The sequence below is a fragment of the Aythya marila genome (assembly GCF_965140915.1).
Source record: "Aythya marila genome assembly, chromosome: 1".
Taxonomy (NCBI): Eukaryota; Metazoa; Chordata; class Aves; order Anseriformes; family Anatidae; genus Aythya; species Aythya marila.
This window is the reverse complement of record NC_139042.1, coordinates 206112284-206128245: the sequence shown is the minus strand read 5'-3', so window position 1 is coordinate 206128245 and position 15962 is coordinate 206112284. Positions and strand designations below refer to the sequence as shown.

General features: G+C 50.5%; 1 protein-coding gene across 1 annotated transcript; it reads left to right on the top strand.

Annotated features, from left to right (window-relative positions):
- Positions 1-130: 130 nt before the first annotated feature.
- Positions 131-15795, top strand: KLHDC10 (kelch domain containing 10). Its single transcript, XM_082784772.1, has 9 exons — positions 131-306; positions 7483-7704; positions 8342-8496; positions 9645-9793; positions 10325-10409; positions 11285-11351; positions 11891-11938; positions 13233-13372; positions 14557-15795. The coding sequence occupies exons 1-9, from the start codon at positions 159-161 to the stop codon at positions 14764-14766; spliced, it is 1224 nt and encodes a 407-aa protein (XP_082640898.1). The 5' UTR covers positions 131-158; the 3' UTR covers positions 14767-15795.
- Positions 15796-15962: the final 167 nt, after the last annotated feature.

Genomic DNA, 15962 nt, shown 5'->3' with positions numbered 1-15962 from the left:
TCCGCCCTGCCTCCCTCTTGCCCTGCCCGCCTTCCCCCGCCTCGCAAGAAGGCCTCGCCTCATTGGCTCCTCCCCTAGAAGCCGCCCGCGGATTGGGCGGCGCGGGGGTGGGAGGGAAGCCGCGGCCTGGTAGGCGGCCGGGAAGGGGACTGGGGGCCATGGCGGCGGCGGCAGGAGGAGGAGGAGGAAGAAGAGGAGAAGAAGAAGAAGAAGAAGAAAAAGGAGGCGGCCGGGAACCGAAAGGGGCAGCGGGGGGGGAGCTCCTCAACCGCTTCGTGCAGCTCCCGGGCAGGCCGCAGCCGGCGGGTGAGCGGGGGCCGGGCCCTGAGGGGGCTGAAGGAGGCCGCGCCCCTCCCCCCCCCCCCCCCCCTCAGGGATCACCTCAGGGGGGTTTTGGGGTCCCCGAGGGGGTTTTGGGGTCCTGGGGGGGTTGGGGTCGAGGTTTGGGGCCGTTTGGAGCCGTCCTGGGGGGTTTTGGGGTCGTTGGGGCTGGGGGTGGCGTTAGCCTGGCCTGATCCCCTTGGGGGGGTTTCTCTGCCGCCCCTTTTGCCCTCTTTTGTCCCCTTCTTCCCCCCTAATTACTCCCCCTTGTCCATTTTCCTCCCCTTTTCGTCTTCTCCTAATCCTAAATGTTTTGGGAGCCCCCCCCCCGGGGCAGGGGTGCCCCCATCCCACACATTTGGGATTTGAAGCACCCTGGGGTCAACCCCCAGCCCCCCAGGAGTGGCGATCTTGCCCATTCCGTCCGTCCTGTGATCCTAAGAGGGATTTGGGGCACCCCGGGGTCACCCCACTATCTCTCAGGAGAGGTGATCACCCTCATATTATCAATCCTGTGATACTGAGAGGGATTTGGGGTGCCTTGAGGTCACCCCACAATCCCCTAGGAGCAGTGATCGCCCCCATCCTGTCCATCCTGTGAGACTGGGAGGGATTTGGGGCACCCCAGGGTCACCCCCCAAACCCACAGGAGGGGTGAGCACCCCCATTTTATCAATAATGTGGTCCTGAGAAGGATTTGGGGCACCCTAGGGTCACCCCACAATCCCACAGGAGCAGTCATCACCCCCATTTTATCAATCCTGTGAAACTGAGAGGGATTTGGGGTGCCCCAGGGTTACCCCCTAATCCTACAGGAGAGGTGATCGCCCCCGTTCCATCCATCCTGTGAGCCTGGGAGGGATTTAGGGCACCCCAGGGTCACCCCACAATCCCACAGGAGGGGTGATCACCCCCATCTTATCAGTAATGTGATCCTAAGAAGGATTTGGGGCACCCTGGGCTCACCCCACAATCCCCCAGGAGCAGTGATTGCCCCCATCCTGTGAGCCTAGGAGGGATTTGGGGCATGCCAGGGTCACCCCACAATCCTACAGGAGGGGTGATCGCCCCCACTTTATCAATAGTGGGGTCTTGAGGGGGATTTGGGTCACCCCACAATCCTACAGGAGGGGTGATCGCCCCCATTTTATCAATCCTGCGATCCTAAGAAGGATTTGGGGCACGCTGGGGTCACCCCACAATCCCCCAGGAGCAGTGATCGCCCCCATCCCGTCCATCCTGCGAGCCTGGGAGGGATTTGGGGTGCCCCAGGGTCACCCCACAATCCCACAGGAGGGGTGATCGCCCCCATTTTATCAATCCTGCAATCCTAAGAAGGATTTGGGGCACCCCGTGCTCCTGTGATGCGTCTCCCAGCTGCTTTGGCGTTCCCCTCCTCGTGCCCACAGCAGCCCTCACACCCCAGGAGCACAGATTTTGGGGTGCTGCCACAACCTGAGGGGTTCCCAGCCTTTTTTACCCCATCCCCACCTCACAGATCCCTTTCATGGGGGTTTAAAGCGCCCCCAAAACAGCAGCTAGCAGCTCCTGGACCGGTGTTTGCACCCCGGTGAGTCCTCAAGAGCCCTTTAGCTCCCGTTTTTTGGGTTATCTCCTCGCTAAAATGGTGCAGGTTAAACACCAGAGCATCCTTTTTTATGTGGGCGCCGCTCTCCTCGCGTTCTCCCTCTCTTCTTTCTTCCCCAGCCACGAAAAATGCGCTCAAAAATACATTTTTTCCCCTTTTTTATACCCTCAAGAATTTAAATCACGCAGGGAGAGGTGAGGGGAGGGCTCGCAGCAGCCAGCTAAGAAAAAAAAAGAAGCAATTTGCGTGTGGTTTTGCTGCCCGGAGGTATCTGGAAACCAAAAGCAGCTAAAATTGCCCCTTGGAGGTGGAAAAGGAAGGAGCTGCTCTCAGGTGGGTGTAAGTTTTAGAAAGATCCCGAGTGCCCAGCAGAGGTGGGGCGGGTTTTGGTCTCCTCCGAGGAAATCCTCCCGTCCATGCTGAAAACGGAGCCGTGGCAGCAACATTTGAGTGTTTTCCTCACGATTTTGGGGTTTCAGTGGGCAGAAACGACCCGGAGACCTGAATATCTCCCTGCCTCCAGGTTTAGGCTCTTCTCCTGAGCTAGAATTTTCCCAGCTGAGCAGTCACAATAGGGTTAGAGGGATTTTTGGGGGCAGAAAGTGTCACATTTTCTGCTACATCTTTAAAAAAAACACACCAGGAAAAAAAAAAAAACAAGTGTCCAGTACCCATTTGTGTCTTGGGCTGGTTTCCGAGCAGCGTGGGGGGGATACCTTCATTCCCCAGAGCCCCTTTCTTTATTTTCCTCTTTACAACAAGAAAAAAAAAGGGAAGAGAGCTGCCCGAGGCACGCCCGTGATCTGTAACGTTCAATTTTACGGGGCAAAAGTTTTTTTTTTCTGGTTTCTCAGCCGGCCCCGTTCCCTCCCAGGACCCGTCCTGAGCGCCGCGTGGAGGAGCTGTTCCCTTCTGCTCCCTTCCCAGCGAGCAGAGTGTTGAAAAAGTCTTCGTAAAACCTTGAGAATTGGTAAAAAAAAGGGATGTTTACAGAAACATTTAACCCTTTTCTGCTGTGCTCCGGGGAGGTGGCGACCAAAAATGTGCAAAGTGAGGAAATACAGGCGGTGCCTCCTGCTTCCACAAAGCTTAGGCAAAATACCGAGGCTTAAAGGATCTCATCTGAGGAGCCAGAGGTTCCCTGAGGGTGTAAAAGCCCTGTCCAGGACTTAATTGATTTGTGTTAACGAGCTTTGTTCCAGGTGGGCTGCAGGAGGGGGAGAGAAGGCCTCGGTTCCTTGAGCTCGGGCTTCAAATCGCACTTCGAGTCGCATCCAACGGAGAGGATTTGCAGCTGGACGTGCAGGTGGCTTCACCAGGACACACAGCAGTGAGCAGCAGCCCTCTGGCTCCAGGAGGATCCTCTCTGGGTGCTGATATTTAAGGAGAAGGGGAACTCGAGGACGTGGGGGAACACTTCTGCTCGGAGGAGAAGGTTTAGGAGGGGCGATGCTGGCACCTGGAACCCCTGGGTGCCTGCTGCAAGCTTACAGCTGCCCTGCATCAGCTCAGTAAAATGTTTCAATCGAGCTTTGTTATCAGTAAAGATCTGGGAGCCCTTTTTTTCCTAATTTTCAGGGGCTCGCAGCGTTTACAGAGCTTTGAGGCTGGACGTGTTCATTAAAAAAAAAACAAAGGACGTTTTCAAACGCGTGTTTGTGATGTTGGAGTCGCTCCTCAAGCGCATCTGGGCTGGAAACGAAGCACAGCAGCAGCTCGTCCTTGAGATTTTGGAAACGTTGGCAACTTTTACTGGATCAGGTTCTTTTTTGGAAGTTAGGAGCCAGGCATTGCTCCTGAATCCACCTCGAATTTCACCTCCACGTGGAGGCCCTGATCGCTGAGACGGGCCGTGCTCTTTAATTCTGCTCATCCCTGCGAGGTGCCAGATAACTGCGCGTGCTCTGCGTGTCGCTGGGCGTCCGTGGTGATGAGTGAAGCCTTCAAAACGTGCCTTTAATTATTTCATTGACTGCAGATTCCGAAAGGAGCAGGCAATTCTCTGACTTCTGTCATCTTTAATCTGTGTGCTTGCCTTTTTGTGACCAGCAGTGCCTTCAGACAGCCGAAGGGAGCAGGAAGAAAGAAAAGGAGCAGGAGGAGAAGGAGCAGGAGGAGAAGCTGCTTGAAACCAGCCGGCGCTACATAACAAACCAAATCACAAATGATTTAGGGGTGTAAGGAGCTTTTTGTGTTTCAGTGGCTCGGGATGCAGCAAGCAGCGTGTCAGAGCTTTAAGCTCACTCCCCAGCTTCAGGTGGGTCTCCAGCGATTCTTTGGGACCGACAACAGAGGCAAAACATCAAACTGGGCACCTGCAGCACAGACTCTGTCCCCCTGGCCGTGCAGAAGGATGGTTTTTGGCTCCTTAGCAAGCACCAGCACGTGGCAGAGTTTAGAAACGAGGCCTTGTGGTCGTGGGAAGGAGCCCTGGCTGCGGATTCTGGTGGCTGTGGTGGTGAAAGAGCGTGGCCTGTGCCTGTTTCCAGAGTCCTGCGTCTTAAACTCGAGGCAGGCAGGTTCACTTTGCGTGTCTTTGCCCCCAGAAAGCCCAGGAATCGTTTTTCTCCTGCAGGTCACTGAGGAAAACAGCCCAGCATCGCCTTGCTGGGAAGCAGCAGCGAGGCTTTGTGGCGATTACACAAAACTCCCTTCAAAAGTAAAAGTAAACTCCACAGAAGCCGATGGCGGAGGCAGACCTCGCTCTGCCAAGAGCTCGTTACTGCTAATTAACAGATTAATTTCTGGTTTTCTGGCAGCTTGGGCACGAGAAGGACAGGGATATTTTCATATAGCCTCTCAAAACAACTCCATATTCAACTCTTTCACTGTTTATTTATATTTCTGATAAATGAATTCACCTAATTACACCTTTTCTCGTCATTAAAAATAAAACAAAAGCAATCTGGCTGGCACAGCAGCTGTTCCCCCCTCGATAAACCCAGCCGGTGAGGTGCTGCCCACCTTCCTTTTCCTGCAGCCATCAGAGGGAGGAGAATCAGGTGGAAAACCGATCGTTCCCTGCACCCAGTCTCGGTGCTGCTCTTTGAAGAGCCTCTCACCTCTTGCTGCACTGACTCACCCCCTACTTCCCCGTTTAATTCTCCTCCCGTCCAACTTTGTGGAGCTGTGGAACCATGGTGGCTTGGTTCTAGGCGAGCCGACAGCTGCTGCGTAGCCTCAAGGAGTCTGATTTCTTGAAACCAAGTGTTTTTTCCAGATTTTTCATAGATTTCTGGAGCTCACAGGCGGAATTTAATAAATTTTGAAGCTTGTGTTGGTGAGAATAGGATCAATATTCCCGTTAGGATGCAATTCAGCTTTAAAATTTGAGTGTCCTCCTCCCTGTAAGAGGGACAATTTGCCCAGGAGCCTTGTTGGATGCCATTCTGGACCCTTAAACCTTCCTCCTTTAATTCAAAGGGTTTCTTTATTCTCACTGACCCCTCTGTTCTCTTCTCCCCAGATTTGTGCTGCCTTCAGAGCTCTGTGAGAGGTAGGGAACAAATTTCTCCTGCATCAGGCTGGGCTGTGCCACGTCAGGAAGCCCGGCAGCAGGTGCTCACCCCTCCTTTTCCCTTGCTCTCCTTTTATTTTATTACTGAGAGGCGTGCAATTAGGAGGCAGCCTTAATGAAGTTCACCTGGGCCGTGCGAGCAGCTCCCTCTGAAGTCCCTCGCTGCATCCCTTGAGCGTTGACTCCAGCAGGGTGTCGACAGGTCAGCGTGTGAGTCATTAAATTGAGCATAATTAAGTGGAAATGGATCTCTTCGCTGGAGGTCCAGGCTGTAGAAGCTCGTCTGCTGAAGAAACTCAGCTTAATTAGCTCCTAAATACACCCAACTTGGATAATTCCTTTCTTTAGAAGGCAGAAGTGGAGAAATCTTGGTTTAAAACTCTCTTCTAAAGTGGATTAAGGCCGCTGCGATTCTGGATGCAAGAGTTCAGTTGTCAAATTTAACTCAGTTTAACGTTTTACTGCTTAATTCATGGATTAATACACGAGTGTGTCCACACAGGTGTCTTGGAAGATGTTTCTGATGATTTTTCCCCCGTTGTAGGGGCAGATTTGTGCTCCGTGGGCCTCCGGGAGCAGGAGGAACCGGCATTTTTCTCAAGGCAGGAGATGGATTTCTCTATAAATGGGGAGAGGTGAGGGCTGCCGGGCTGCGAACGCGCTTGGGGTGCTCTCACCTCGCTGTGCCAGGGACCTGCGGGCACCAAGCACCGAGCCCTTCGTGTCCAGCCTTAACTTCATGGCAAGGCCGGGTGTCTTCCCTGGTCATTGTGACAAAAATGCCTCCTTGGTTTTGTTTATTAATTAATTTATTTCAATTTGAGCCCTTTAATGTGCTCGCCTCGTCCAAAGCTCAGCCTTATGCCCCTCTTCCCTTTGGAAAATTCCCCCTGTGGGTGTTTTAACAGGAAAACAGGATCCACAGTGAAAGTAAAAGAAATTGGGTCTCCTTTTGGCTGCAGACATCCAGGATGAGAAGAATTGCCCTCTGGAAATGCTGCGTGCAGGAGGCTGGCCGATTGCCTTCCCCATAAATACCTTTATTATTCCCAGAAGAGTCCCTTTTTCTGGTAGTCCCAGGTTTTAAACCACAGCTCCAGGAGGGACGGATGGTTGTTGCCCATTTATTTCACCTTTTCTCTAGGAAAGATGCTTGCTGCTTCCTTTCTTATCGCCCCGTGCGTCCGATTCACTGCTGTAATTGTAACAGGCCCTAAGAAGAAACACCATGGGTCCTAACTAGACATTTCCCCGGGTCCTGTTCCCTCTTAAAATCCCATAAAAGAGCTGTGAGAGCAGGTGGGTGCTGCAGATCGCGGGTTGCTGGCCGTGGGCATCTGCTTTTGACTTTTATTTTTATTTTTTTTTGGTCTTTATTGGCAGCTAAACCGAAGTCTCTGGTGAGCAGAGTGATTGAATTTTAGGGGAACGTTACGTCTTGTCCTTCTCAAGGGGAAGCTGAGAGGTAGTCTCCCCAAAGCAGCTTTATATTGCCTAGAAAAATGCGAATTTTGGAACCTTGCTGGTCTCCACCCGTCTCCTAACCAGCTCCTTTTTTCGGGGACCCGACTGTTCTCTGTTCTTTCCTCTTTCTCCTCCGTTTTTGTGGCCTCGTGTTGCACTGGAGGAAAACCCCTGGCTCTGTGCTAGCTTCTTATGAGCACTGAATCAGAACAAGCTTGGAATTTTGGTTGCTTATCAGTGAGAAATTCAGTTGCCCAAGATGATTGCTGTTGAGTTTTCCTGGACTGACTGCCGTGCGTGTACCAGATCTTTTTGCCTCTTGTGGTTGAGGCCTGAGCTTGAGCTCCCCGTAGACATTTCGGAGCTATTTCCTAAACAAATCAGCCACGCAGAATGCCAGAAAGGGGAATTTGTTAAAAATAATAACTAAAAATATCTCGAGGGTGGCTTTTGTGGTAGGATTTGACACCCGAAAGGCTTCTCCTGCCCTGAGCTGCGGGCCCACTGCGGACCACCGCGGTCCTGACCCTCAGCCACGAGCCTGGCCGCAGACATCCCCCTAAATTTTTTCTGCCTTCTCTTTGCTCTCCAGGTCACAGATCTCCCCCGGCAAGGAGCGGCCATCGGTGCGTGGCCGACAACGCCAACCTCTACGTGTTTGGAGGCTACAACCCTGATTACGACGAGTCTGGTGGGCCAGAGAATGAGGACTACCCGCTCTTCAGGGAGCTCTGGCGCTACAACTTTGCCACGGACACCTGGCATCAGATGGGCACGGAAGGCTACATGCCCAGGGAGCTGGCCTCCATGTCACGTACGTATGGAAATGCGGTGCCTAGGCATCGACTCCTGAAGCTGCTTTAACGGGTGGCATGCAAAACCAGGCAAAAACTGGGAGATCTGGGTCTAGTTTCCATTTTTTGTGCACGAAGGCCATGAGTTTGGGTCCTATTTCCATCTCTTGCACACGTAAGCCACGAGTTTGGGTCCTGCTTCCATCTCTTGTACAAGAAAGTCATGAGTTTTTGTCCAGTTTCTATTTCTTACACACATAAGCCATGAGTCTGGGTCCTGTTTCCATCTCTTGTTCACGTAGACCATGAATTTGGGTTGTTTATTTTTTGTTTTTCTTCCTCTTCTCCAGGGCTGAGGCCAAGAGGAAGAAAAAAACCTCAACAGCAAGAGGGATTCTTTGGGAATTTAGCTTAACAGCTGCGAGGCCGCTGTGTTTTCGGTGGACAGGTGCTTGATGCAGCCATCTCAGCACCCAAAATAGATCTCTCTTTGTTCGCTGGTTGTTTTTAAAACCGAGCCCTTGGTTTCCATGGTTTTAGCTTGCGTTCTTTCTCTTTTAGAGCGTTTCAAGGCCGTGAATGTGTGGTGTGAGTTGTAGGGCAGCTGAACGGAGCCCAGTCTCGCAGCAACAAGTCTCTCTGCTCTGTCTTTCCTAGTCGTATTGCACGGCAACAACCTGCTGGTGTTCGGTGGCACCGGGATCCCTTTTGGGGAGAGCAACGGCAACGACGTCCACGTCTGCAACGTCAAATACAAGAGGTGGGCCCTGCTCAGCTGCCGAGGGAAGAAACCCAATCGAATCTACGGCCAGGTAGGAGGCACAGCACGGTGTGTGTGTGCCCGAGTGCGCTACGTCGTGTCCTGCAGCAGGGGCCAGAGCTTGAAAATTTATTTTCCATTGAAATCTCCAAGAATCTTGCAGTTTAAAAACCCCAAATTTAACTAAATGCCAGATGCAGTTGAGTGAAGAGCTACATCTGACACAAGCAGTAGCTGGTGGTTTCTGGAGTTGCCCTGTAGCCTCCTCAGAGCCTTTGAAATCCCAAATATAAATGAAAACAATGCTTAGTAGGGATTTGCATTAAAATAGCAACTTTTCAAACTGTCCGTGGTGTTATGAATGAGCTTGATGTCCAATACAGCACAAAAACCTAGATCCACTCTCGTAGCAGCTCCTCTCGGCTCATCTGGCTCGCTGCTCAGACATGTCTCTTCTGTGGTTTTTTGCTTCTCTCTTCCTTTTTTAATCTTTTTGGCACCTTCTGCTGCTTACACGGTATTTCATGCCATTTCTTCTGCCTTTCTGGGAAGTCCTGTCCTGTATCTCCCTGCGTTCTCCATGAAGCTTTGAACACTTTCCCTTCCTTCTCCCCTTGGCTTTTAGAGCTCTCCACGCTTGCAATTACAGAGGGTTCAGAGGATTCCTTTTGCTACAGCTGCTGGATTTGTGAGCCAGTCTGAATGCCAGCTCCTGATTGTGAGGATCAGGCCTGGCCTTGCAAAGGGCTCAGTGTACCAGTTGTTGTCTGTAAGGAAGCATCACTGAGGCTTCTGCTAAGAAACCTCTCTGCTGGGTTTTAGAAAGTCTTTCCAGGAATGTTAGTGTTGCCATGACACTGCTCTCCCTGATGAAACTGAAGAATTTTTCTTACAGAATTCAAGCTCATGTGCTTTCTTCCCTGCCTCGTGCCCCAGCTTTCTCCTCTCGCCTCTGCTTCCTTTTTCCCTTGGGAGTTTTTTCTTCCTGTTCCTTTTAGGTACTCATTTTGTGACCATGCTGCTACAGAAACCCCACTAGATTTTGTGTATTTTCTTCGTTTGCCCTTCGAATACCTTCTGAAGAATTTGTGGGTAGAGCTTTGCAAGCAACGTCTCGCTTCAGGAGGATGGGAATTCTTTTCCAGACGCTGCTGCCACGTGTCCTTCCTTCCTAACTGTTTTCTCTCTGTCACCTCGCAGGCCATGGCCATCATCAACGGCTCCTTGTACGTGTTTGGTGGGACGACCGGTTACATCTACAGCACTGACCTGCACAAGCTAGACCTCAACACTAGGGAGTGGATCCAGCTGAAACCAAACAACATGTCCTGCGACATGCCAGAGGAGAGGTGAGGAGCTGTCGGTCTGGGGAGCTTTTAGGCTGGGGAGTCTCCACTTTTACTGGGACTGAGAAGCTCAGAGAGCTTGGATGAGCTGCTGAGCGCTTTTAGAGCAGTGTCTGGGACTAGAAGGGGGCTTGGGGCAGCTGGTGAGTGCTGTGGAGGGGCTGAGACTCTGCCTGCGCCCTCTCCGTTGTCTTCTTCTGCAGCAAGGTGCAGAGGAAGGAGATTTCTTAGTGACCTCAGGGTGAGAAGGGAAAGGAGTACTGAGGGCTCTCGTGGTGCTCCAGAAATTGTTGTACTTCAGGTCCGAGCTGCTCTGCTCTCAGAAAACACCTTTCCAGCTTTAGGAGTGCTGCTTGGGTTGCTCACAAAAGCTTCCACATCTGAAAACTGGCAGCATGAGGGACTGGCACAGCATGGGCAGGCTTGGGATGCCTCCTCAAACCACTCAAATTGGGTAGTGTTTGCAGAAAGCTTTTTTCTTGCTCACTTGCACCAATTCCTCGTGCTGCTTAATGTCCGTCTGTGCGCCTGCAGGTACAGACATGAAATCGCCCATGATGGTCAACGGATTTATATCCTGGGAGGTGGAACTTCCTGGACAGCTTATTCCTTAGATAAGGTAAAATGATCAGAAACCTGCAGGGCTTGCCTCAACAGGAGACTTTCTGCAGTGAAACATAACCAGTGCAGTCACTTTGTCTGTCTGGAGAGCTGGTTTTAAAAAATAAAAGTAATTACTGGGAGCAGGACTTAGAAATGACAAATCTGTGCTGCCAATTACTACACAGATCTACAGAATAGCTTTGTTTCTGCAGCTCTGTTAACAAAGATTCTTGTTTAAAAACTCTCAGGACTCTATCTCTAAATCCTATAGTTGTGCCAAAACAGGAAAATGCCAAAGAAATTATTTCCTTGATATTTAATTTGAATATTGATGTGGTGACTCTTTTCTTGTCTTCTCCCTTAATCCTAAGTTTTAATTTCCTTTCTTGTGGTAAACGTTTCTCCCCGTTAAAATTTGGGGAGGAAAGAGTGAATTCATCTTGGAACGGTGAGGTGATAAATGAGGAGGCTTTAAATAGTGCTCCACTTCCAAAAAAAAGTTGAAACTGTAGAAGTTACCGTGACTTTTCCGCTTCATTCTCTGCATTTTTTTCTCCTTAGGTGCAGTATGAGCTAAACATTTCTAAATACCCTTGAGAACTGGAGGGCGTGGGCTTTATTGGTCCTTTTTTTTCCTAGAAGCAATATTCTTTTTGTCCAGCTTTAGACAAAATAGCAAAGTTGAGGAGGAAAGCTGGTAGGTTTTGAAGGTGATTTGATACCTGCTTAGTCACCGGCTGCATTAGCTATGTTCATTTTTACATTTGATGAACCAGGGGTGTTATTTATAGTGGCTCCCCGGGTCAGAGTCTAGTTCTGTCACCCTGCAGCTGCGTCATCGTCGTGCTGGCGGAGCCAGGAGGAACTCACGGCTCCTCTTTGTTCCTTCAGATCCACGCGTACAACCTTGAGACCAACACCTGGGAGGAAATTGCCACGAAACCTCATGAAAAAGTCGGTGAGTCTGGAAACGTCACGAGTCATCGTCTTTAAGCCAGAAAGTTGCAAAAATGTGCAAAAATGCTGTTAGGTGGCAGTCTGAAAGCCTTCCTTGAAGCCTTGTTGTAGTCATGACTTAAACTGGCTTCAGGACCCTGCTCCTTTATAGTTTTAGCAGTGAGAACTAACCCAGGAGAAGTTTATTTGGCTTCTCTCCCTCGCTGCCCATCTCTGCTCCCTCTGAGGGACCAGTTGCAGGCCTGGTTAGCGGTGAGAGTCTCCCTGAAAAGCCAGAGGGGAGAGCTGGAGGCTGTGGGGAGCGAGATGCTGGCACATCTTTCTTCCCTGGAGAGCAAATAGAGGCCAAACCTCCTGAAACAGCCAGTTGCTAAATTAGAGATGTTAGACCTGTGATTGCAGGGAAGCAGCAGCCCTTATCAATGAAAAAAGGGATTCTCATCTTTGATTATATGTTGAGGTAAAACCACCACTTGTGTCAGCACTTCAAAAGCAGTTAGAGTTGATACCTCTTTCTTTTATTTTTTTTTTCCCTCTCAGGCTTCCCAGCAGCCCGAAGATGCCATAGCTGTGTTCAGATAAAAAATGGTAAAGCCTGCCTGCTGAAAATTGGTACATCTTGATACAGCCTAGCAGTGACAAACCACGGTCGAGGGAACTGCAGGGCACGCGTATCTTTTCTGGAAGAGGATTTCTTTCCCCTTAACAGCCTTAAACCACCTAACTGATGCTGCTCTTCATATGAGGGAGCTTGATTTTTGCAGGCAAATTCACTTCTGAAATGCACGGTGCTGTCCCTGTCTGGAATTTGGCAGGATTTTGTACAACCTACAGGTTTCCTTTGGACACGTGGCTACCTTAATGTAAAATATCACGCATTTTAGCACGATAACATAACACTTAGCCACGAGTGTCTGTGATACTTTGCAACTTCTTGGTGCTGAGCTTACATGGGGGTTTGAAGGATGCTTCTGTTACAGGTGACTCACCTGTGGGCTTTGCAGTTTGCTGTGAAAGTCAAAGTGGGGCCAAGTCCTGGGAGCTGAGGCTCAGCAGAGCCTTTTGCTCCTCATTTCAATCCTCCAGATGTTCCCACTGTACAGAACTTGCACAGTGCTCCTGGAAGCCCAGCCTAAAGAGGGCTGTGCACGTGCAGTCTGCTTCAGTTGTCCCGTTTGGAGCTCTAAAGCAGGGTTTGAACGTCCTCCATAGCCTCATTGTCCCAAAAAATGCATTTTCCCAACCTCGATAAATAATATATAGCTCATAATAGATTGAAGAAGTAGTTAGAGAGTTGATCCTTCTTTCTAAAACCCTTTTCTACTACTGAATGCTGGATGTTTAAACGTTCTGAACCATGCAGAAGAGCATTGTAGCAGATTATAATTCTTAGGAGTGCTAAATATGGCAAAAAAAGTAAGGCAGGAGCTGGGGAATGCTTCCAGCCACCTTCAGCAGCATCGTGCAGGTCTCGGAGTTGAGAACTTGTGCAAAAAGCCAGGAGCTGAGGACCTGGCCCTGGTGCACAGCAGCCTGAGGCCAGGGCTGTGGCTGATCCCTAGGGGTTTACAAACCCTGGAATCAGCTCAAAGCTCTGAATTGAGGCAGGTTAGGGCTTGCTGCAGCTCCTTAAAGCAGAAATCATCCCAAATTCCTGGAATCATCCCGAATTCCTGCTTCTCAGAGGCACTCATCCCTTCATCTGCCATAGTGGGGCTGGGAAGAGGCCTCAGTGGGGTGGGACTGACCTGGGAGGCGTTGAGAGCTTGTGCTGAGACAACCAAAGTGGTGATCCTAAAACTGTTTAGCAAGGTGCCTCAGCTGCAGCACGTTTTGTGATTCCCGAGGGATGTAAGCACTGCGGGTTTCCTCTCTCCTGCAGATGTGTTCGTTTGCGGGGGCTATAACGGAGAAGTGATTCTGGGAGACGTCTGGAAGCTGAACCTGCAGACTTTCCAGTGGGTCAAGCTGCCAGCTGCCATGCCTGAACCCGTGTATTTCCACTGTGCTGCCGTCACACCGGTAAGTGACTCACTGCTTGCCTGCGTCGCTCAAGTTCAGGGCGTTTGTCCAAGCACCCTGCTGCTTGCGTGGGCTGCAGACGGAGCTGAGCAGCTGTTACCACCTGGCTGCAGCATCTTGAGGGAGGCTGAGAGCTGCTCTGAGGTTACTCCACCGACAACTTCTGTTTGAAGAGCTGTAGCACGGAGTTTCTGAAAGCGGCGATGTGGGATTTTAGCTTTTAAACTGCATTAGCTCTAGCTCCAGGAAGTAATTCGGTGTGTGGGCATCAATTCCTGTTTGCAAAAGGAAAAAAAAAACACCAAAATACACAAATACTTCCCCGAGTAAATGTTCTTGCCCTGAATTTGGCCTCCAGAGCACAGCTAGGGTTGGAAGATGAGCAGCCTTCCGTGGAAAAGAGAGGAAAGTGCTTTTTGCAGTAACTTGAAGCAGAATGAGGTGTGACTGACAGGCAGCATGAAGTGCATTTACCTGTGACTCCAGCCTCCTGTACCTAATCATCACCTCAGGGAAACAAGAGGACGAGATGCTCAGGCTCCTTTTGTTTTAATAGTCATCATCTTGTTTAGAGGTTGTTATAAATGCAGCTTTTTCTAGGAAATCTAGGCTGCATTAACACATTTACCAAGAAAGAGGTAGGTGATGGGAGCAGGACTGCCCTTTCTTTTTCCGTACACTGAAAAAATGCCACTGGGAGCAGGCCAGCAGCCAAGCTTTTCCTGTCTCTCTACCTTTGTGTGATTCCTGGAGCAGGCTGGTGGCGTGCTGCTGAGCCAGCAGAGGGAACAGAGCATCTCTTTGTGTGTTTTTTTTGACTTTTTAGTTAAATATGTTTTCTTAAATGTAAGTATGGTTGTATAACAAGTTATCATCACTTTGCCCCAGTCCTAAAATTGATTCCTTGGGGTAGAATTCACCCAACAAAACACTGAGTAAAGCCCTAAGCTGCTGGATTTGTGCTTCACGGTGAGAGGAGCATGCCCTCAGCACTGAAATTCCTCCCCTCAGCTCTGAAAGGAGCCCAGAGAGAGTGGCTCAGGTGATGACACCTTCACTGAGGCACATAAAAGAAGTCAAATCCTGGTTTTTTCTGGTGGTTTCATGCTTCAGCATGGGCCAGCACCTTCTGGTTTGCCATTTCTGCTTGTCTGTGCCCCTTCTAATTCCCTTCTCCCCTCCAGGCTGGCTGTATGTACGTTCACGGCGGGGTGGTCAACATCCACGAAAACAAACGGACTGGCTCCCTCTTCAAAATGTGGCTGGTGGTGCCCAGCCTGCTGGAACTGTCGTGGGAGAAGCTCCTCGGCTACTTCCCTCGCCTAGCAACTCTCTCCAGAGCTCAGCTCTTGCACCTTGGACTGACGCAGGGACTGGTGGAGCGACTAAAATGAGACCAGCTCGTGCTTCTGCCCCGTGGCCAAAAAAAGGCCCCTTCCCCTCCCCTATTTATGGATACTGCGGATGGTCTCACTAAAACCACGGAGAGGAAGCTGCTCAACGCCTTACTCAGCAAATACATCGATGCCTTTCTAGAAATTTTTACTTTCAGTTGTCGGAAATCCCACTTTTTAATTTATGGAGCTCCAAATCCCTGCCGTTAATCAAAAAAAATACTCTCTGGGACTAATTCATGCCATCCACCCTCATCAGCACCCGCTTGCAAATCTAACAGGGGGGTGGGCTGGGGAAGCTTCATGAATGTCAGCCCTCACGCTTCCATGGGGCACATCCACCTTAGCATTTCCACGAGCTGTACCTACCGGAGGCCACTCACTGCAGAACGACAGCTGCCCTGTTCTTTTTGCTCTGGGTGCCGCCCAGCTGAGCTCTCCCTCTATAAAAAATGAGAACTGCTGCCCTTTGAAGGCTCTGCATGTGTTTTGTGGGCACGTTCCCAGCCTCTTTGAGCTTCGGAAGGGGGCCAGAAGGTTGCACGAGGAGGTGCTGAGCGAGTCTCAGCCCGTGCAGCGGTCCTGGTGCTGTGTGTGTCGAGTCGAAGCGCCTGCGTCTGTGTTCTTGGCCTTTTCATATTGAAAGGGTTTGCTTGGAAGACCGGTTAAAAGTTACCATTTACTGGACTGCTGTGTAGTTTACTCAGGGTGCTGGGGGGGAAAGTTTGCTGCAAAGAGGTTGAACGGTACAAGAGGAGGCTGGGGGGAGCCCAAGGAGAGGCTGCAAGAGCTGGGGCTCCCCTACAGCCCTCAGCCCCCAAGGAAGCTGCACAAAGCCAGGGCCACTGTGACACAGGTTCAGGTTCTCCCCTGAACCCCCATCTGGCTTCCAAAATCTGATTCTCCACCACTTACCTGTGAGGGTTTTTTTGCTTTCCTCCCTCCCACATGCTGGAGCAGTCCCTTGCTCACTTTTTGTTCTTCTGGGGGTAGGAGATGTTTGTCCTTCCAGGAAAGGCAGCATTAAAAAGAGAGAGTGAGGGAACATCTCTCATGGTATAAGCATTCATCCCTGCCCAAGCAGGAAAAGGGATGTGTCTGTCCCTTGTCTTACTCTGCTCCATTTACTGTGCCCTCCTCCTCTGAGCTCCACCTGCTGGCACTGGGTTCATACAAACTCCCTCTTTACAGATCAT

Coding starts and splice junctions, on each gene's coding strand:
- KLHDC10 (XM_082784772.1), top strand. CDS start 159: ATGGCGGCGGCGGCAGGAGGAGGAGGAGGAAGAAGAGGAGAAGAAGAA. Junction 307..7,482: donor GGGCAGGCCGCAGCCGGCGG/GTGAGCGGGGGC, acceptor TTTGCTCTCCAG/GTCACAGATCTCCCCCGGCA. Junction 13,373..14,556: donor ACTGTGCTGCCGTCACACCG/GTAAGTGACTCA, acceptor TCTCCCCTCCAG/GCTGGCTGTATGTACGTTCA.